Source organism: Gallinula chloropus (genome assembly GCF_964237585.1).
Source record: "Gallinula chloropus genome assembly, chromosome: Z".
Classification (NCBI taxonomy): domain Eukaryota; kingdom Metazoa; phylum Chordata; class Aves; order Gruiformes; family Rallidae; genus Gallinula; species Gallinula chloropus.
The window spans coordinates 48,600,609-48,622,439 of NC_140089.1; the positions used below are offsets into that span (position 1 = coordinate 48,600,609).

At 38.3% G+C, this 21,831-nt stretch overlaps 1 protein-coding gene across 1 annotated transcript in view; it reads right to left on the bottom strand.

Annotated features, from left to right (window-relative positions):
• SHC3 (SHC adaptor protein 3) overlaps positions 1-18,521 on the bottom strand; it is a gene marked incomplete at both ends in the record, with an annotated part of 57,509 nt that extends 38,988 nt beyond the window's left edge. The window contains one exon of the mRNA XM_084278134.1: positions 17,982-18,521. Within this exon, the coding sequence (XP_084134260.1) occupies positions 17,982-18,521 (540 nt within the window). The remainder of the gene's footprint in view (positions 1-17,981) is intronic.
• Positions 18,522-21,831: the final 3,310 nt, after the last annotated feature.

Below are 21,831 nucleotides of genomic sequence, written 5' to 3' on the forward strand. Positions count from 1 at the left end.
TTAGACAAATACCCATAAACATACTTAGAAGGCGTGCATTTAGACTCCTTTGAGTCGTACTACCTGATCTGCATTAACAATAGTAGAGACAAAACCAGACTGAAGGAAGGTCAGATGGAAAATTTATCCTGTACTTTTTTTATGCATAGCACAAAGACAGCTGGACACAACATAGTAAGGCTTGCAGTATTCCTGACCGATCAAGGCAAAGATGGCAACTGACTTTCTGGGATAAAAGATGTGAACACTTAATCACCACGGCATGTTTTCAAGTCACAAAATTACTATAAAAACTGACATTCAAAAGTTCCAAAGGCCAACTACAGGGACATATAACTCACCTACTGCTATGCTTCAATTACTCCCCAAGACCAACACTGCTCTCTAAAAATATCCATTTGAAGTACATCCTGACAAGGATCCACAGAAAGGAGACATACAACCAAGATATCAAGTAAATAAATTATTCATTCATTTCAACAAATAAATATCCTGATTAAAAAGAAATGCTATCGTTTGCTTTAGGCATTCCATGAAACATTTAAAATACAGTTATAAAACAGTCTACTTCTAAAAAAACTCCTGTTCACCCAGGACTTAATGTGTATTCTAACCAATCAGGTACTGTGACATTTCTGAGCTCCTACTAACAACCTCCCTCTCGGTGCTCAAGAAACAGACATACCAAGACGCAGCCCACCTTGACATAGAACATTTGGGACTACCAGTTCCAAGCTCTCTCAGATAACGTTCTGCCTCCAGCCTACCTTCTGATATTTGAATGACTCCAGCTTGTAAACCTACATGGAATGGTACTATGCCCCCAAAAAGGTCTTTCATATGAATTAATAACTTCACATTCAGAGGTTTTAGATTCATAACTCATACTTTACATGCTAAACAGCACCTTGCAGGAAGCTGACATAAATCTAAAACCAGAGTGCCACATATTCCTGGGACCATACCTCCCTCATTAAATGAGGTTCCAACATCCTTACTAGTTACAATTTTTACAAGTAAATGTAAAAGAAGGCCATATATCTCAGCTTTCTGGCTTCACATCAGTGAAGATTTTTTTCATATTCCCTGAAGAACCTGTCTTCTCTACAAAACAGCCAGAAAACTCTTGTACAATAACTAAAATTTTTTACTGTGCTCTCTGTAAGAAACAGTACTGAGTTCTTCCAATGTTCGTCAGAAACAGACAGTGCAACTCAGAGGGCTGAGTGCATTCATGTGCTTGGAACAAAGGCATACGAGGGTAGTCACTGTCAAAGATACCTTCTGCCTGACAAACATGAACAACCTTCTTAAGTGTTTCCTAATAAGCTCATTCAAAAACCAAGTTACTGGAAGAAAAACCTCCATTATTTGATTCAGAAACTACTACTAGCAATAGCATCAAATATTTTATATAAAAATGTGCAAGATGTAGCCTCCTACAGCACTGCACCAGTCCAACCTAGGAGTGACAAATACTTGAATGCTTGAACATTGAACGCCTGAACACTTGGACGGCATACGCACGTCTAACTGCAGACAAGTGCCTGCACAGAGCATGGGTGTCAGAGGGACCTGCCCATCACCTCAAACGAAATAAGGACTCCTAATCGCTGAATCTGAGCTACCGGATTATCCCTAGCTCACCAAAACTGCATGGGTACTATTAATAAATTAGGACAAACTTATTTTAATCTGCATAACCAGATGACCAATCTGAGTGGTTCACAACACTGCAGATTGTACCTGCAAGAGACAGAGCTTGGTGCAAGTTATGTAAGAGATAACCTGGTTACATCAGCAAACAGACATGCACCTGCCAGTGACTTCAACCTATCAGCGTATCTGAAAACTGCACTAGTCGTGTGTAGCTGCTGTGAATAGCTTCTGGGCTCAAAAAAATAGACTCAGATTCCCAGGGGGTTCCAGGTGATGTATGTAGATGTAATTTTTGAAAATAGAAATCTCTGAAAGATAAGATACCCTGTAATAAGCCAGTCAATTCGCTGCAACGTGGTCACCCATAGGCTTATGCTGTGCTTTTACTTGGCAAGTATGCAAAAGAGAGCATCTCTTTTTCTTCTTTTTTTTTTTTTGGGGGGGGGGGGGGGTGGGAGGTGGGGTGCATTTGTTTGTTAGGTTTTGGGGGGGATTTATTTTGCATTTTATTCTTGTAAGTCAAAAAGTCAGTCCAGAATAAAAGAATGCCATGGAAGTAAATGAGTAATTAGTATGAATTGACAAGTGCTAGTTAATTCCAGTTGAGGAGTCCCTTATTTAAAAATAAGAGCTTTTATTTCAAATACAGATTACATTGCTCCTATTGCAACACACGTTTATTTATACATCAAAATGACAGCTCCTTCTAATTTCAGATATCATCATTAACAAAGGGTCTTGTGAAATGAGCATTAAGTGTTCCACAATGTTCCACAATTCTCACAGCTTACTTTCAACTTTGCTATTTGCACGACATAATATTAGGATTCACGTCTAAATGTATCCTGAAAATACAAAAGTAGTAACAGCCCAAGACTTGATTTCAAGATAGTAAGTTTGTCCACATGTAACTGCAGACCCAGTCAAGATTATTAATATCCATGTTGATGCATGAGCAGGTGAAGAAAAAGACACGAAAGCAACCCAAGTCATAGCCAGAGACTGAAGAATTGGTAACTACAAGTATCTTACAAAATTAGTTTTTCTCTTTAGCAAATTAATATGAAACAGTAAGCTTGAATCCTTTTTGTTGTCACATTAGACAAATTTCCCAGCTTGACTGAATTTACAGTACCCACTCTCTACCCACTCTCTAAACCACTGAAGTGAGGGGGGGTGAGAAACAAGAAACTATAATCAGAAGGTGTTCCTTTTTAATAAAATAAACGAAGTAAAAGAAAAATAGTAAGTGCCACAATACTTCCTTTTTCTTATTGTGCTTTAACTGAACATTTATTACCTTGAATACCTTAATAATTTGACGTACTACAAATTACATAAACCAGCTAATGAGCAGGAAAAGATCACAAAAAGAGAAGATAGCTTATCACAACATGTATTTGCTTCTCCACTTGTAAAGGAGATCATAGTGTAGTTATATGTATTTAATTAAACTACATAACATTCTATAGCTACTCAACTGAGACATGAGTAAATTTATTAGTTTTATGAAGACAGTGGAATCTTAAAAGCATTATAAATTCATGAAAAGGCTAAACTTTTATGTTGACAGGAAAAGCAAGAAAAATGCGTTCTTTTCTGAAATACTTCAAGCACATCTAGTAATACAAAATCCTTGCCAATCCACAGAAGTCCATAAATAACCCTCTGACTGGCAGTTGCCAGTCCGACAGGTACTTTGTAGTATTCATCCACTGACAGGCAGTAAGAAGTCATTGACAAAAACCTGCCTTAATAAATACAATAACAATATGATCCTCGTCTTTTAAGATGAACTGGGCACGGAGTTATATAGAACTTGAAATACATAATTATCCTTTTAGTTACCCATAGCAAAATGCCTCACCCTGGTAGCAAAATGCCTCAACCTGGTAAAGGGCGAGGTTGTAAAGATGCTGTCGTGTGGCAGGAGGGCTTTTCCTTTTGCACCTTCAGGACAAAATGTAACCCGCTTGGCTTTTTTGCAGAAGCATCTTCTGTCCTTGCACAGCCTCTACAAGGAGAGCATAAAGCCTCCACACCAACAGCTTTGCACCCTTTGCATCTGACATAGTGTGCACACCCCTGCAACCCTGCCAGCTCTCTGGGTTCGTGCAGGAGGCAGGGGAGGCTTGGAGGCATGGCTCCACATCCAGGTAGATGCGGGAATCCTCTCTCTTAATACGGATCAGTCACATCTCATCCTGATCACAACAAACGGCCCAGTCACAGAAAGCTGGCTTTCCTGAGTTCCTCTTCACTTAGATTCTCCCATTAGCAAAGCAAAATGAAAAGGGAAGAAGGAAAAGAAAGAAAGATAGTATGCTAAATAACGGTGGGGACGCATTGCATGTTATCCACAAACCCAGCAAGATTCTTGAGGGGCCATCCTTTTAAGCACAGTTACGTTTAACCACAATCATTTGCTAATAAAGCTGTCTTTAACAATATCTAATACTGACCAGTATTTACATCACTTACACAAGTTTTCATAAAAGTTGGTTTCCAGTAGTAATGATTTAAAATACGATGTGCTTGTACAGCAGCTTAAGAAGTATAAAACCTCTTGCCAGCTACCAGAAAGACTTCCAAATCTTTTCAAAATGGGTAAATGGTTCATTTAGTCAGACTAAATACGGAGTCAGACTGTGTTTTGAATTCAGATTGAATAAAAGGACTGCTTTAGAGGGAGAAGGACTCTGAAGACATCTCTACATAGCAAAGACTAAAACTGCCATGCATATTCCATCAGTACAGCAGACAAGGGGTAAGGTATGAGCTCATGTCATCAGCACTTATAAGGACTGAAGACTGTGGGAAGCTCCTAAGGCAAAATTTACATTTGAAATCCCTTAAATATAGAGTTACAGCATTCATGGTGACAAAGAGTATATATAAAGGCATGTTATACATATGATGCTAGTCATTGACCTAGGGTTGTAGCTCAGCTACTCAACTGAGACATAAGTCTTGGCAAGAGTTCAGTAAATCGTTCTGGACTCAACAGTCAGCTATCCCACTAGAGCACAGGAGATACTTCTAAAGCCAAATTAGAACACAAGGTAGCTGTATAGAGAGGTACTTCTCTGTATCACCAAAAAGTATGCATTTTCTGAAGACCTGCACTCTAACTTGCAATGTTTTTTTCTTTGGGGTTTTTGGGGGATTTTTGTGGGGTTTGGGTTTTTTGTGTGGTTTTTTGGTTGGTTTTTTTTTTTAGTGTTTGCCAAAACTCAGCAAACCTTTGGCTGGTAGGTGGACCACTGCTGTACATTGTTCTGCCATTGCTGTGGCAAATATCCCACCCAAACTCTGGCATCACAGAACTCTACAGGACACACTCCCACTGCAGGTGCTGCTGATAACACAAAGTACTTTGCCTTTGGCAAATGCCAGCTACAATCCACCAAGCAGATAACCGTGCAGTAGATAGAAGGTCTCACATGCACCCAACCATTCAGATTTATGTCAGTATACATAGATATTTTAAGCAGAAAGATGGAATGGAAGATTAGTTCTGTGACATTTCTAATGTAGGGTGAGTTACAATATTAGAAAAAGCTGTGGGCAGAAGCAAGACTGGATATTCAGAGAGAAATAAATTTGTATGAGCAGTCGTCACAGAGCTTTAAGTCAGCTGCTAGAGATTCCAGTTTCTCTGGAAATTTGGCATATGAGCATTTGCTTTTAAATTCTCTGCTTAGCTATCAAGTAAGATGACAACCAGATCTGACCTAATATGAGTGCTATTCTCCCAGCTACACCATAGTCTCCTGCCCTTCCCTCCCCTTGGGGCACCACGTGTCTTCAGGACTACCTCGAGATGTGAATCTCTGAGAGTACCTAAGGTTTGTGGTCTACGAGCATGTACTGAGGGATCCAATCCATATCTCTGCCCCCCATGCTTACCCAGTATCTTCACAACAGCACACCTGCTCGGGGGAGCAGAAATCCTGCATGAAAGAAATCCTGCCAGCCTTGTTCTGAATGAGGAAATGGCCCTATATTTAGACATTGTCAGAATCTAACACCAAAAATGTGTCATAAACATATGCTGCTGTTAAAAACAGAAAGGCAGTCTTCTGTGCTCTCATACTTCTGCAGTTGGTATTTTTTATACCAGTAAGTAATCATGTATAGAGCTTTACAGTGAATCGATATTTCCCCCAAAGGGTTTTTTCTCATTAAAGAACGTGTGTTCTAATCCAGACAGAAAACTCTAAGTAAGGATTGATTGAATGAAAATGGAACGGAAAATCTAAAAACAAGTCTTCTTCAGGGTTCAACTACAAATAAGCTTTGACCCTTTGGCTGTAAATTTATCATTACAAATTGCTCCATGAGACAAGTAAACCAACAGAGCTTCTGAACTCGTACAAATGATGATGGATATGACTGTCAATATGTTTGCATTTCTCTTGGAAACAGGTGGTTCACTTGTTCAGTCATGGGTGAGAGGAGAATACAGTTCTCCCAAGAATACTTCCAGTCTGGCCAACACCTAGGTCTTTCCTGTTTCCTCTTGTACATTAACTGGCTTTTGTAGTTTAAAAACATTTGAAACATCCCTATATAAGTTGAGTCTAGCAGTTCTTATCTGGTGAATATTAGCCTACTCTTTCAACAAACTGCCTTATCCTACTTGAACACAAGGCTCAGGTGTGCACAGCTATAATAATAAAAGGATTTAAAGAGTCAAACACATGTATTTTGTGCATGAGATCAGTACATTCCAGAAATTACTCCTATGATTTATGTAATTTGATTCCCTAATTAGCACTTTTTAAAGTGTAATTCCATGCTCTTTTGGCAATTTATGTTGTTTACAATGTATTGCTTTTCTATTTTGTTTTTCTTTTTTAACTGAATGCTTGGATTTCAATAAACAGGAATGCTGCTAAAATTACACTATTAAACTATTTTGGTAAAAGAGGTAACATTCATAAACTCTTTATTTAATTATCATGGTAGAATTATAAAACATTTTCATAAGAGACTGCAGGGAAATAAGACTTTCTCTGTATATCTACGCCTTGATATATTTTGATTCACTGCACCAAACAGAAACAGTGTTTGTTTTGCATCCAGAGTACAAAATAATAAAAAGAAAGGTAACGTTTTAAAATTTTCACTGCATGACTATGAGTCACTGCGTATTTGCTAGACGTCTAGCTTTAATCATGTAAATCCTTTTGCAGTGAATTTCCTCAAGATTTTCATAAAGGCTTTCAGTCATAAATATAGTGAGACCGATTTCCAGAGGGATTCTGGGATCAACTATAGAACAAAGTGCCAAGCATTGACTAATTAATACAGAAAGGCTGTGAAACTTTTTCATCTAAATAAATTCATCTAACCCACTGCTAATAGAAAAATATAAACAAAGGAAAGCAACTATATGGTTCTGTTCCATATGTCTTTCTTCCAATGAGTTGTTTAAATAATAAAAAAGAACCATTCCACCTTAATGAGCAAAACAGTTTTTATTTATAAATGCCTACCTTTATTTTTAAATATTCTGTATATGCATGTATTTTTAATATATACAGACCTTGAAATCTCATATATTGCCTTCAGGCATGCAGAAATATGCAGTACCACTGATATTAAGAATGCTTATCAAGAATCCTTACATCTAAAAAAATGTTATTTTAAAATTATTTCTGAAAAGCAGTATATAAATATCTGTAACTATTTTAAAGTTTCAGTGGGCAGCTGAATATATCTATTAATAAACTGGAAAATAGGAGTACATTTTAAAAATATGAAGATTTGTTAACACTCAGAAAGAGCTGGAAAAAGAGTATTCCTTCTACTCCCGCAGAGAGCAGGAATCCTATAGTCTTTCTTCAGTAGCTAGTGATTCATATAAACAAAGAGGCCTTGGAGAATATATAAACACTTGTTGAATGCCTCCAAATCTTGCTGACCATGAAGCACAGAGAAAGCACAGCATTTGCAAAAGAAAATATACTTTTATATGCCACCAATATTAGGACAGAAGGTAGAACAATATTAAGCAATGTCTGTTAACACATCTCTGAATAATGATGAAGATTTTACATGACTACATATTATCAGTTACTGGAGAAATGCGATATCTGAAGAAAAGCTTTGCAACAATATGCAATATTTTTGCTGTGTTTCAGAGTGCAGTTTCCCTCTGAAGATATAATGCATTTTCACTTGATTTTACTAGAATAAACTGGATTTTTCCTCCTTTTCCTGTATCAGAATTGCAGATAAGAATAGCTGTAGAAACCTTCACACATGAGAATATGAGCCATCTTACCAGCAAGAAAACAATTTAAAAGTATATCCTATAAACTTCCATAACAAAAGAAGTCACCGTTCTATTTGGGATACGTCTACAATTCTCACCAAATATTAATAGCAGTTATACATTTGTCCCCTGTGAAAGCGTTCTGGCAGCATCTCACAATCAAATCATACGGTAATGATTCAGAACCCCATAAAAAAAAAAAAGGCCAAGGATTCAGCTAGAGGAAGAAGAATATATTTTGTCTTATCTTGAAAAGCAATTTCTTAAGTCAACTCAATTCTTGCTAGTAAGGGGAAAGATACCACCAGAAAGCAAATTTTGCTTCTGACAATTTTCTAATTCCATCTCAAATGGGGTTGAAAACAACACATTTTCAAAGAAAATAGCTTTTCTTATTTCTTACTCCTATGTGGATGAAAGAAGATTGTCAACATCATGCTCAAAAATATTCATGCAGTACTGATGCTACATGAACTGGACTTTCAGAAGATTCCACAAAAATCCCGTATTAATAGTTTTGCATGTACAATATTTCTTTACATTTTTATTTTTGCAGATATATGTTTTTGCACTTGAAAACTCAAGAAATGCTACCACCGAAAGTGAATATATTGGACAACAATTTATTCTATTATCTTAAATGTAAACTCATTCTGCATTATGCCCTAATTTTTTTGTATGTAGCAAAAGTTTTATTTTTAAAAGCCTACATTTGGCAAAAAAAGTTTAGTTCTACACTTTCCAGGGTTAATTTTTAAAAAATATAATACAGGGTGAATGCAATTACTGCTGTATGATATTAATCAGTACGAACCACTTAGTGTGTGCACTGCAGTATCACAGATGAATTGTTTCATTTTCAGTTGCATACTTAATTCAGTGTACTGTTTCCAGATTGTTTTGCTTGCTACCTTGAATATCCAGCAAGATATATTTCCCTTTAAAGCACCATGCAGATTAGTTCTAGCAGCTTATGTTCTGCATAAGAATTCCTTTAACATAAACATTCAAAAGCTTCTGCAGCCAAAACATTATGGTTCAATACTTGAAAATCATAATTAGACATTTGAAACTGTAAATACGGACATTGTAAATATATCTACCAAGTAAAGAATTTATACCTACCTCAGTCATTAGCAAGAACTGCTTGATGAGGAGTATTATTAAAGTACAGACACAGAAGATGGAAGATGTAACAGGTGCTTTTCCACTATGTCAAATATAAACCTATGTATCAGAAATGCTATACATCTATGCTTTCAAAATTGTACATTTGGAGATGTGATTTAGGAAGGATCTAGTCACTGTTAAATCTGAAAATCCAACACACAGAGGGAGGGGTACAACACTGCATATACCCCTGGTCTTCAGCGTGAGTCCAGCAATTAAACCATATCTTTGTCCCGAATCTTCATCAATCTTTAACTTCCTTTTGCTTAAGTGTACTTGAGCTCATAGTAAGAGTGCCCAACAAACAACCTCCCATTCACAGAACAGAGGAATAAGGTGAGAGACATCCCAGGTTGGAGTTAAAGCATGAAAAAAAACTCTAAAAGGTCCTCCTGCAGCAGAGAAGCCAGGAAGAATCCCAACAGATCAGCTGGGGACTGGGGGTACCCTAATGGCCCTAAGCAGCTTTGCCTGGGACTCCTCCTCACCACCCCTGCCCAAAAAGCCCAAGGTCAGTGTCAGGTAAGGATGAGCACTCACAGCTCCCAGCTTCTGTCTCCCTCACTGAGCAGCCCTGCTCTTCCAGCTCCTTGTCAGAAATAAACATATTGCAAGACAGGGTTCCTTTAATGCTTCTATTTACTTAGTGCTCTCTGCTTATTGTATGACTACAAAATTAATTTACAAAATGTTCAAAATGACAGAAAGATACATCTTCAGCAATCAATATTTTAAGTTTTCTGTATCAGATTGGGCCTGATTCATGTACAGGCTATTTATCCAATATAGCTACTACTGCAACAAATGAATGGTTACAGAACAGTCTCCAATCATGCTGTAATCTACAATACATAAATAATAGTATTTTAAGTAGTCTCAATTTTGTTTCAACTTGAAAAGTCTGCTGCACCTAACTCTACAGACTGTGCATCACTTCTGATGTCTCTTACATAACTTAGTACCCCTTCTATCATTGAGCAACCTGAATTGCAATTCATAATGCTGATCTAAAAATATTGCTCACTTTAAACTCACTACATATATCAGATTAAGCAGTTTCTACTATGAAGAAAGCCTATCTTGCATCTCACTGTAATCCAGGCTACTCCCCACAACTCTGATGCTACATATGAACTTTGAGCTCATGAACAATTTATTGTTCTTTTTATAACACATTTCTTAGGCATGCTCTTCATAGGGAATCTTCTATTCTCCCTGTCCACTGTGGCATGAACTGTATGCTGGGTGACCTACTTTGACAACTGTTACAAGCACATCACAAAATACAAAATACAAATTCAAAGGTGGCATCTGCAGACATGGTGTGCTGGTTTTGACTGAGATAGAGTTAATTTTTTTCATAATAGCTAATATGGGGCTATATCTTTGAGTATTTCTTAGGCATTATGGGTTTGTGGAGGATGCATATCACAGATTACAGTCTCATTGTAAGCCCTGTCTATCAAGTGACCCAGAAGAACAATTTAAAACTGGGCCCTGAGCAGACAAGCCTTTGAGCAGATCAAACAGGATGTCATCCATGCAGTAGCCCTTGGAGCTATCCAGACAGGGCCAGATTTAAAGAATGTGCTCTACACTGCAGCCAGGGAGAATGGCCCTTCCTGGGGTCTCTGGCAGAAAGCACCAGGGAAGCTCAAGGTTGACCTCTGGGGATTTGGAGTCAGGGCTACAGAGTATCCAAGGCCTGTTGCACTCCAACAGAAAAGGAAACACTGGCAGCATTTGAAGGGGTTTGACTAGCTTTGGAAGTGATTGGAACTGAAGCCCAGCTCCTCCTCCTGGCACCCTGACTGCCAGTGCTGGGCGGGATGTTTGTTGGGAGGGTCCCCTCTACACATCATGCCACTGATGCTATGTGGAGTAAATGGGTTGCACTGGTTGAGCAGGCTCAAGTAGGAAACTCCAGTCAAAGTTTCTAGGAATTCTAGAGGTGATCACAAACTGGCCAGAAGGCAATGATTTTGGAATGTCGCCAGAGGAGAAGTTACCATGCCCTGGAGAAGCTCCACCATACAATAAACTGCCAGAGGATGAGAATGCCCTGTTCACTGATGGGTCCTGTCACACATTGTGGGAAAGCATCAGAGGAGTAAGGCTGCTTCATAGAGTCCTACAAGGCGAGTTGCAGAAGCCACTGAAGGAGAAGGTGAATCAAGCCAGTTTGCAGAGGTGAAAGCCATCCAGTCAGCTCTGGACATTGCTGAAAGAGAAAAGTGGCCAATGCTCTGCGTCTATACTGACTCATGGATTGAGGCCAATGGCCTGTGGAGGTGGTTGCACCAACGGAAGCAGAGCAACTGGCAGCACAGAGGCAAACCCATCTAAGCTGCTGAATTATGGAAAGATATTGCTGCCCAGCTGGAGAAGCCGGTTGTAAAAGTACATCATATGGATGCCCACGTACCCGAGAGTTGGGTCATGGAGGAATATCAAAACAACCAGAACGCAGATTAGGCTGCTAGGATAGAAGTCACTTAGGTAGATCTGGACTAGCAGCATAAGGGTGAATTATTTAGAGCTCAATGAGCCCATGACACCTCAGGCCATCAAGGAAGAGATGCAACATACGAATAGGTTTGTGGTTGAGGGGAAACTTGAGCATGCATTCTCTCTCACAGGTTTTCTTTGTGTGTCCCTATGCACTGCTTATTTTTACCTTTTATCTTTTTGCTTGCCATTCCTGTCTAATTTCAAAGGGCATTTTACAGTCTTTAAAATTTTAGCTGTGATTTGGATTATCTGAGTCAACATTTTGAGACTGAAATCTTTCGTGGCCCTATGAAAAACTTACTTGAAAAATCACTTATTCACTTATTAAACAAACATTATGGATTGCTCTTATTAAGTCACACCCAATCCCTCCCTGAAAACAAGTAATGACTTGAAATGAAGTTGCACAGAATCCCATCATTATTCCCATCACAACGTAAATGGGTAGGCACCGCCTCAGACCTGACTGGAGTAGCCAAAGGCAGAGCTGCGTGGCATTTTGTCATAAATACATAGAATCGAACAAAATATCAATATTGCATGACTATGTAGAACTGAAAATAAGCAACACTGAATCCCTCTTCTGCTACCACTATGGAATTTATTTAATTGCCTAGAGGAGTAAATCACCTTGAAAAACTGCCAGTAGCTGGGAAGGTTGGTTGTCGCTGACACTATCCCAGGGCAGTGCTGCGTATTTCCTATTGCAAACAATGAGAAAATTTAATTTTAGTACTCTGCGCATTCACTTGAACTTTCTGCTGTAAAATGAAGCTAGGCTGCAGCACCAGTACAGGTAGTGTGTTAATGGACACAAGGTTCCTCAACGTGTAGTGTGGCTAGGGGACAAAGGAGTGTCCTGTCACTGGGACAAAGGAGTGACTTGCCTCCAGCAGCCAAAGCAGGCATGGATTTTCCCTGCAGATCTCAGTTCATCTGTGTGTTCTTTATGTTTGTAGCAGCAGATATTTACACTGGGCACATGGTATTCTTACTGTAAGCATTCCTTGAAGATGAGTAAAGAAACCAACAATCCAATTTCCAAGGAAAAACAGAGAAGGAATTCTGGCTGGATGCAGTTTTATATCCTAAAATGACAGGCTAAATTAATTCTTTGATTTTTGATAAATAAGTAGCAGGACTGTAATTTTTGCTTCAAACAAATACAGTTCTGACTTCAACTATTCAAATCAACATTAATAGTTCACAAATAGTGTCACTCACAAAATAACCCTGGTTGTGGAAATTACACCAAAGCTTCCAAGGCATTTTTCAAACACTCCAAATATACTGCAGACCAGGCATTCAAGTTGAGGGTTGAATCCTTCACCACTGAAATCATTACATGCCTTACTTTCTATGAAAGGTGTGCAAATGTACAATAATAGTATTTGATTCATGGAATTAGAATAATATTATAATTAAAGACTCTACTGTATGATTTTTGCTCATAGAATCTCATTTAATTTCTGTGAGAAACCCTCTTCTCATACCAGTGGGCTTTAACAGCAGACCCATAGTGTTTCAGATCCATGGAGCTCAAAAAAAAGAGGTTTTCAACAGAGCAACAGGCATCAATATCTTTCTTTCATAGCCCAAATAACAGTGAAAGAAAATGCAAAGAATACTAACTGATTGCAAAGGAATATGGCATAGTAGGAGGGATTATTTGCTAAAACCAATGCTGTCTTCATCACTTACTTCTCTCTCCACAAACCTGTATGCACACAGCTTTAAAATCCATGGTGATAAACTAGTTTCATAAGTCCTTGAGCTCTGGTTAATGGTGGTTGTGTAGCCAGGCTGAGGAGAGACAACCCTGAACTAAAGGACTGGTATTCAGTTCTGTTACCACAATATGGGTGAAACACACAAGCAGAATGCTTTGGAACTGTGTTCCTTATTACTGGAATCACATGCACAAAATCCGACTGAGTATGTTTTACTGAGGCCATGTCAACCTATCAGTGATTAACAGCACAACCGCAACTTGACTGATAGAAGCAGAATTTAAATCTCATTTATAAAACAAACCAAACCAAACCAAACCAAAACCACACAGCAAGAAACAGAAAAAACCTTGCACAATTTTTTCTGTAGTGAAGATAAACATAGCATCAACCAAAACAAGGAACTAAAAAATCTTGCTGTGTTAATAACTTTTATTCAAGTAAGTAGATGGCAAATTTGACGGTCTATTTGAAGGAGTAAGAAGGAAGCCAGAAACCCTCTTCTTTTTTTTTTTATACTGGGTACCTTTCAGACAGGTAGGCAAAGAGTATCACCACAGAGATATGAAACGCTGGTATCTTTCTCCTACTTTAAGACAGCAGCAAACTGCTCCTCTTTGGTACAGAAAAAAAAAAAATAAAAAGGAAAAAGGAAAACAGAAAACATTCTTCCAAAGACCCCTGAAGTCTTCTAAGGGAAGGCCACATATGCTGTAGTTTCCACCCTGTTATGTCCATTTAAGGCTGTGCTTCGCAGTCTAGGTTAGACACTCAAGAATAAAGTAATTTTGCACATTCTGTGTCTACTTGCAGAGATCTGCTAAAATAACAGCTGCCCTGCCTCTACACTGAGGGGAATACTATAGTACAGAAGAAAAGAATGCAGTAAAAGCATCCAATGCAGTAATTCGGTTCATCCTTAAGCACATACTTAATTTGCAGCATATAGGAGTAGCCTTAAATTTCAGTGAGAGCATTCCCATAAACAGTGTCATCCAGAAATGTCTGTGGAATGGAAGGCTTTACTGGGTGAAGTGTTTTACAGTTTCACCAAAGATGACTATTTTCCTCATTAGATGGAAATTGCTGTTATTCCCTCCCAAGGCATTGAAGTGTTAATAAATTAAAGAAATAATTTTAGTTAGGATTATACTCTAGATACCTATCTACAATACTAATAATCTGCTTTTCACTGAAATATTTGCCTATCCTGCGGTACTTCTTTTAGATGTCCTTTTTTCTTCATATCTCTCACATACTATCTTTCTATCTGTTTTTAACAGTAGATTTACTAGATTCAATTGATTACTGTTCTATACCAATGTCTTGGTTTTATGGTTTGTTAGCTCTTCTGGATATACTATATAGAGGGTTATGAAATCATGCTATAGTGTTTTGGGTTTATTTAGTTTTGAACTGCTGAGAAACAGCTTTTTAAGCTCATCAACACTTGCTACAAAACCCAATCTCAAGCTACCTAAAGACAAACCTACCTATGTGAGCCTCTTGACTACCGATTGCGCTCTTAATTAAATGTAACCAACACCAAAATGCCTATGCCATTTACCAGTTAAACTCATCAGTAGACATTTATCATGGGAAACAGATTCCGCTGAAACATTTAACTACTGTTACACTAAAGAGTTCTACACTTTATTATATGCATTTGTTTTTCTGACTACACAAACATTTATAATCACTACCCACAGTAATCAGTCTCTCTACGGGGAAACCCCTGTGTTCATCAATGACTGTTACCACAGCAAACTATTTCTTTTTTATTTCTTTTTTTTTTAATTAATCCATAATTTGTTAAACTGTTCAGCAGTGTTAAGTAAAATATCAGTACCTCAGCACTTTATATCCCCTAATGTGTCCATGGTCATTGTCTAATTTGTTACTTTTTTTTTCATTTTTGTAAAATTTTCCCATTAAAATAACGTATAAAAATGCAACATTAAATCCACAAGGAGAAAAGATACAGAAAGTGACAGTATTTTTGTGATTGAAACAATTCCATTGCAGCAAACCATGAGGATGAGAACACAGTTCTGTTTACCATAATCCTACATGCATTTTTGAGCATTAGAGTTACACTACCCATTTAAAAATCGGGTAATATGTGGGGACAGAGTAAAGTTACAGATTTATTATACATGGTACAGAGGAACTTTGTGCCTCAGTTCAAATGATTCCAATGTGAGTTATCAAACTACCCAGTAGTTACAATTTACCCTGTCCCACAGATAATTTTCATGTTCTGAATGTGGATTAATGAGAAAATCATAACCCAGTGCACACAAAATTATAAAAGCGTTGCTGGTTAACAACAAATCTAATTTTTGTCTCATTTAACTAATGGCATATGGAATTTTCTCTAAGGCATATGGTACTAATTAAACATGGTACAAGTCCCCCAGATAGTCAATATAGCCATGAGGTATCCAAGGAATGTTTCCCTTCAGTGTACATTATCTATGTATTGATTTGATGGTCTGAATGCATAAAAGCCCTGGGAACTAACAATGTTTAATGATGTGGGAACTGCACTTCTATTCTTATCTATATGAATGCTGCAGTTGCTGAGGAAAATTCTGAGATACTTAATGAACAGGCAAATTATGAACTAACCAGAACCACTTTATTCTCATTCATTCATTCATTAACCACTGATTTGATATTTATTTTTAACCTTTGTTTTTACATTTAAAGCACTGTCCTATGACGCTGTATGCCGGAGAGCATGAAGTTAAAGATATCACCCTATTTGGTTAATAAAAACAATAATCTAGATTCTATGCATTTTAATGACATTAGCAACCACCTAAAACATAACTGGTGTGGTACTAATTGTTTATTTTGAATATTCTAATATACACAGTATTCTAATATACACTTTAATACATTTGATACCAGCTGCACCAATGAAAATACAAGTTCTACTCCTAGTGTTAGATATGGGTTAACCATTAACCTTTAATGTATGTCCACTTGTATATAATTTTAATTCTATTTTTAGTTCAAGGGTATCATCTTCCTCCAGCACACAGAAAGTCAACCACTGGAGAAAAAAAAATGAATATTGTGTGTTTGTTCTGCTTCATACTGATTACCTCAGGTAAAAGAAACAGCAACAGTGAATTCTCACAGTTACTGTGCGACCACTTACAATCTGCTAGGTAAAATATAAAATAAAATAGCTGCGTTCCCTGAGCTAATGGGAAAACAGTAAATGACCTCCTATTAACCAGAATATTTCTATTAAAAAAAAAGAACAACCCAAAAACCAAACACCCAAAACAATCAGGTCTCAACACCACTGTATCAGTGGCTTATTTTTATCGAGACACTTCTCTAACAGTATCAGAGAAGCAGTTTGTGTTCTGAAAGGTAGCACCGACTATTTTGTGGTTCCAGTAAATTTTAGAGTAGTAAAAAAGACAGTACAATTTCAACTCTGAATTGGCCAATTTGCTCAATCTGCCATCAGTTGCAAAATCTACCAGCCCCACTAACAGCAAGACATGAGAACTGCTACCTAGTGCTCCAACTGTTAAGTATGCACTCTGCTTTTGATAATGAGACTTGAGAAAAAACAGTGAGAGTTAAGCAACAAGGTTGTCACTCAGTGTTAAAGCATCCTGACACAAAGTCTCACTGTGACTTTTATACCCAAAATAAAATGAGATTAAAAATAGACCTGTAATCTTATTACTAGCCTGCTACAAAACAGTTTAACACTTAAGATGCAAAAGCCACTTGGCAAATAAAACACAAGGATTGAGGAACGAATTCTGGACAATAATGCTATTTTCACACATTCTGCACACTGTAACCTGAACCTTACCTGACTACAAACACATTGCACATCCCCTTCTCCCAAAGGCTCTAATTTAACAGGTCATTTCAAAACACTGTCAAAGCATATGGAAATATTAGCCTGTAAACTTAGGATTCTCTGCTCTTGATATGCTGCATCAATGAAGTGAAAACAGCAGTAACATTTAAGGTGGCCGAATTCTCATTATGTAAAACTAGCTGCATTTTCCTGCTCTACTTACAACAGTATTTCTATTTGTGGAACTTGATAAGAATTACGCTCTCTGCCTTACTGCTCTAAGATTTCAAATGTAATTTATCTTTAAAAACACACACATCCTTAGAGGTATTTCCAAACTGAAATATCATGCAAGATTAACAGTTCTCCACACATCAAGGAGTCTTTCTTCCCGTATATTGCACCAGACATATTGAAAGCCTATGTATCCAAGATATATGCAGTATGCTAGATAACACTGAAACCCTGAATTCAGAAGGGAGAGAAAAAAAAAACCCAACCCAAAAACAAAAGTAAGAAAAACAGCTTTTAGCTTAGGAACAGTATTTTTACACTGCTGTAGAACAGTATCTGACAAAGAACCTATTTGCAGGTTTGCTCTAATTTAACAAATTAACACAGCTTCCCAACCCTGCATTCCTGCATTTACATACCATGCATTATGCACAGAAAAAAAAAAAAAAAAAAGGAATATACAAATAAAGATCCTTTCAGCCTGTCTAGCCTGTCATCAAAACCAGCAAAGGATTTTTCATTGATAAAAACAGAGAATGGAAGAAATCAGACCAACCTTCACAATGTACGTCACACCAGGTCCCAAGATCTTCTCACTCGAGTGCAGCCATCCTCGAGAGGGTTTATTGACAAAGCTGCTACTTTGATTCCAGTCTTCACCTCCTGGGTGCATTTCCTCTGACCGTGTTTTTTTCCCCATACTCATCTTGCTCATGTCCTGCTGAGAACACGAAGTGGCAGAGACAAGGTTACATGTGTTGTCTGAAGCCCCTGCTGCTGAGCTAGAAGCACTCGAGCTTCCCTGCAACTTGGAGACAGCAAGCTCCTTTACTGCAGAGGAGAGGTTTTTGATACCCAAAAGGCTGCCTGTGTGAGAGAGTTTCAAGTGGGACACTTTATGGATGAGGGTACACAGGGTGGTGGGTCCATCTTCTTGGTCCTTACGGAGGACTTCTGGTGAGACAAGGTACGAAGGTGCTGTAGAAGTCGTAGCAACTGCTGAGACCTTGCTGTTCATGGACAAATTGTGAATAAGATCATCAACTGATGTCACCGAATCATTCCTGAAGCGGTTATACTTGGTACGTTGAAGCATGCCCTTCTATCTGGTTTCCTGCATATGTTCTGGCAAATCTGATGCCAACGCAGGAGATGCCTGTGCTAACATAGCAGGCAATTCATAACAACACGGATGGATAACAAGATTTGGGGGTAAAAAAGAAAAGAGTATAAGGAAGAATCAAAAAAAAATTTTTTTAGGAAATTTCTTATGGTTCCCCGTTCAGGTTGGGTGAAGTAACAGTTTTCTATGACAGAGATCCCAGTCCTGCTTAGAGCTGCCAACTCGCTCACAGCAAAAGCATGACTCACACAAATGAGAAGGACCCTTTTCAACAAAAGGCTCAGTGAACACTGCAAATCACTTCCTGTAGCAAAAAAAAAAAAAAAAGAAGAAGAAAAAAAAACCCATCCACCCACTTACAGCACACTAGCACCAATCAATTCTCAAATTTCCTTTTCCTATCTTCTCAAACAGATATTTCCTCCCAACCTTTAATTCCTCCCCCCCCACCACCACCCTTTTGGTACCAAAGGCAATTACCTTTAAAAATGAATTAACAGCCTTTATGGAGCACCACACTTTATTCTTCTGTTTAAATGTTCTTCCTGCTCACATATTTGAGAATCTATAAAGAAGTCACAATTAGATAGCAAATATCTGGATAATATTTACACATATATACTCCCCTTCTCCCCCTCCCCCCAGCAAAACACAGATACCTTAGAGGTTTTCAGAATATCTTTAAGCACATAAGTATTTTTAAACAGATGACAGAACTAAAGAATACACACATTGTCTTCCACAAAAGCAGCCTAACATACTTTACAAGTGCCTTTGTGTCAATATTGTCTCTCACAGAAACTGTTATATCCAATTTTTGATAGAGAGAAAAACCCCTCTCCCCTGTTACTCCACAACAATCTTCTATTTTAATAGAGGAATTACATAAAGTACCTATGTGTGAAGAAAAGTGTTTTTCAGAGGTCCAACAACAGGTTTAACAGAGGTTTTTTCATTCATCACTGATACTCGCTCCGAAGAAAAACATGAAGAGGATCCTCAGTTCACTGGAATGTTTGATATAATTCTGAAAGAAAGCTGAAAAAAACTAAAAGAATATTTAAAAGTTCAGGTAGCAACAAACTGGCATTCTGCAGTGGAAATTAAAAAAAGCACCAGGTCTTCTTAAGCACAAATGTCAGCCACAAACCCTTGACCTGAGAACTAGCAAAACATGCAGAAAACAGGTATTTGATTATTTCCTACTTCTTTTTTTTTTTTTTTTTTAATAGAGAACATGTAGAGCATTGCAATACACAATGCCCATCAAAAGCCATATGGCTCTGTTCTATAAATTGATCTCCTCTGCAAAACATCTTTTGGATGCAGGACAACACACTGCATTATAACAAATTCAGACCAGAGAAGTTACACAGTGCAAAGTTATTTTTTAAACAAATGAGTAACTGCAGCATAATTTAAAGGAAAAATCCAACGGAATTCCTTCCCTCTCCCATGGCTAAAGGCTGCAGTATACGGAGTGCAAACACAGTGAAACAGCCAGCTCAAATACAGGTATTTAATTAGTATATACATGACATTAAATTAAGTCAGCACCTTTTACCCAGCAGTGATGAGTAATGGCAATGTCCTAGTCAGTGTAAAAGCAGGTTTCTAGTGATCTGCGGAACAGCCTTTCATCACCACACTGCGAACCTGCTACAGCATCCACACAGCACTCATTCCTCTCTTCATCCTCCTAGCATAGCAACAGCAAACACACACACCACAGCCTATTTTTACATGTCCCTACTGCCCAGAAAACTCTACTGCTCCCCAATGGCTCTCTTCATTAGAAGCGGCTAGCGAAACTGCAAAATGTGAATGAGATTCTGTGCGTGTGAATGAAAGGGCTGGCTAGCATCCCCACTTTTCTGTGAATGAAGCGAGGCCTCGCAGCCTCTGCCAGGCAATCCCTTGGGTGCTCACCAGCCCAGCCAATACCAGCCGGCTTTGATGACTCATTCAGCAAAGCCTTGCTAAATAGTGGAAGATCCCATTTCCAGCACAGGCGGCACCTCTTTTGCAGCAGCACCAGAAAATGAAGCCGGCGTCGGAGCAGATGAGGGTGGGCTGCAAAGCCCCCCTAGAAGAGAGGGTGTTGCCAGGGGAGTGCACGGGGTGTCCGCAGGGATGGCAGGTGAGGAAAAGCAGGGAATTAAATCCTGGTTTCTCCCCGACTGTGCATTCAGCCGGTTCATTTACATCCAGCATGGGAACATGAATGTGCACATTTCGTTTGGTGTTTCACTGCTCTCTGTGCGCACCAGCAGATTCACAGATTTTACAGGTTCGGCTTCAGGGACCCATAATCAAAGGGAAAAAAAAAAAAAACCCTAAGGAAAAAAATACCACCAAAAAAACCCACACGACACTTGCTTGAAAATGCTTATTTACCCTATTAGCAAAGTATGTATTTAAAATCAGTGTAATCATTAGTCCACTGAAAGGGAGGCAAAGGGAAAGATAGAGGATAGAAGCTTCCCCAAGCACCAGCAGAAAGACTGATTTCTGACACTGCTTCACTGGTCACAGAAACATATCCAACGCATCCTGTAGATGTTGAATTCTCCTGGAAATCTGACATTAGATGTTGCAGAGGAGTAGTAGCCAAATAGCAGCGAACTACCCAGTGCTTGAAATCAGGTACACATTTCAGTGTTTGACTGGGACTTGGTCCCCTTTACAAATTTGGCCCTAATTAGGAGAACTGAACATTTTAAAACCTTGCATTTTGTAGATCTTGGGATTAGAAAATGCAGGTAATTTCGCCCTACATGCAGCAGGTTCAAATCCAACTCCAGGAAATAATGAATGACATTAGGGCATGTTGCAATAGGCATAACCTGCAATTAAAATTAAGATCTAGTTAATTCCAGCTATTGGCAGAGCATTATAATGTCTTTGGCATTTCCAGCAACATGCCCATAGCCGGCACACAGACTATACCGTGCAAGCCCTAAGCAAGCTTGTAACTCAGTCATCATAGGACTACTCACATTAAGACATTCAAACCACCATTTTCCTCTAATCTCACTCTCTCCACCTATGCTGGGTCCACTAGCAAAGCAGATTCAGGATGAAAATGAGCTTTTTTCTTTTCCTTTAGCAGGAATATGAGCCAGACACTGGAACCATAAGAAACAAATGGCCATGGAACAATGAGTTAATTGTTGACTTGGTAATAAAATGGTAGGTGGAAATTCAATGTTGATAAATGTAAAATAATACATAATCCTAGCAATAGATACACAGTGAGGGGGTGTACACCACCTCTGAAAAA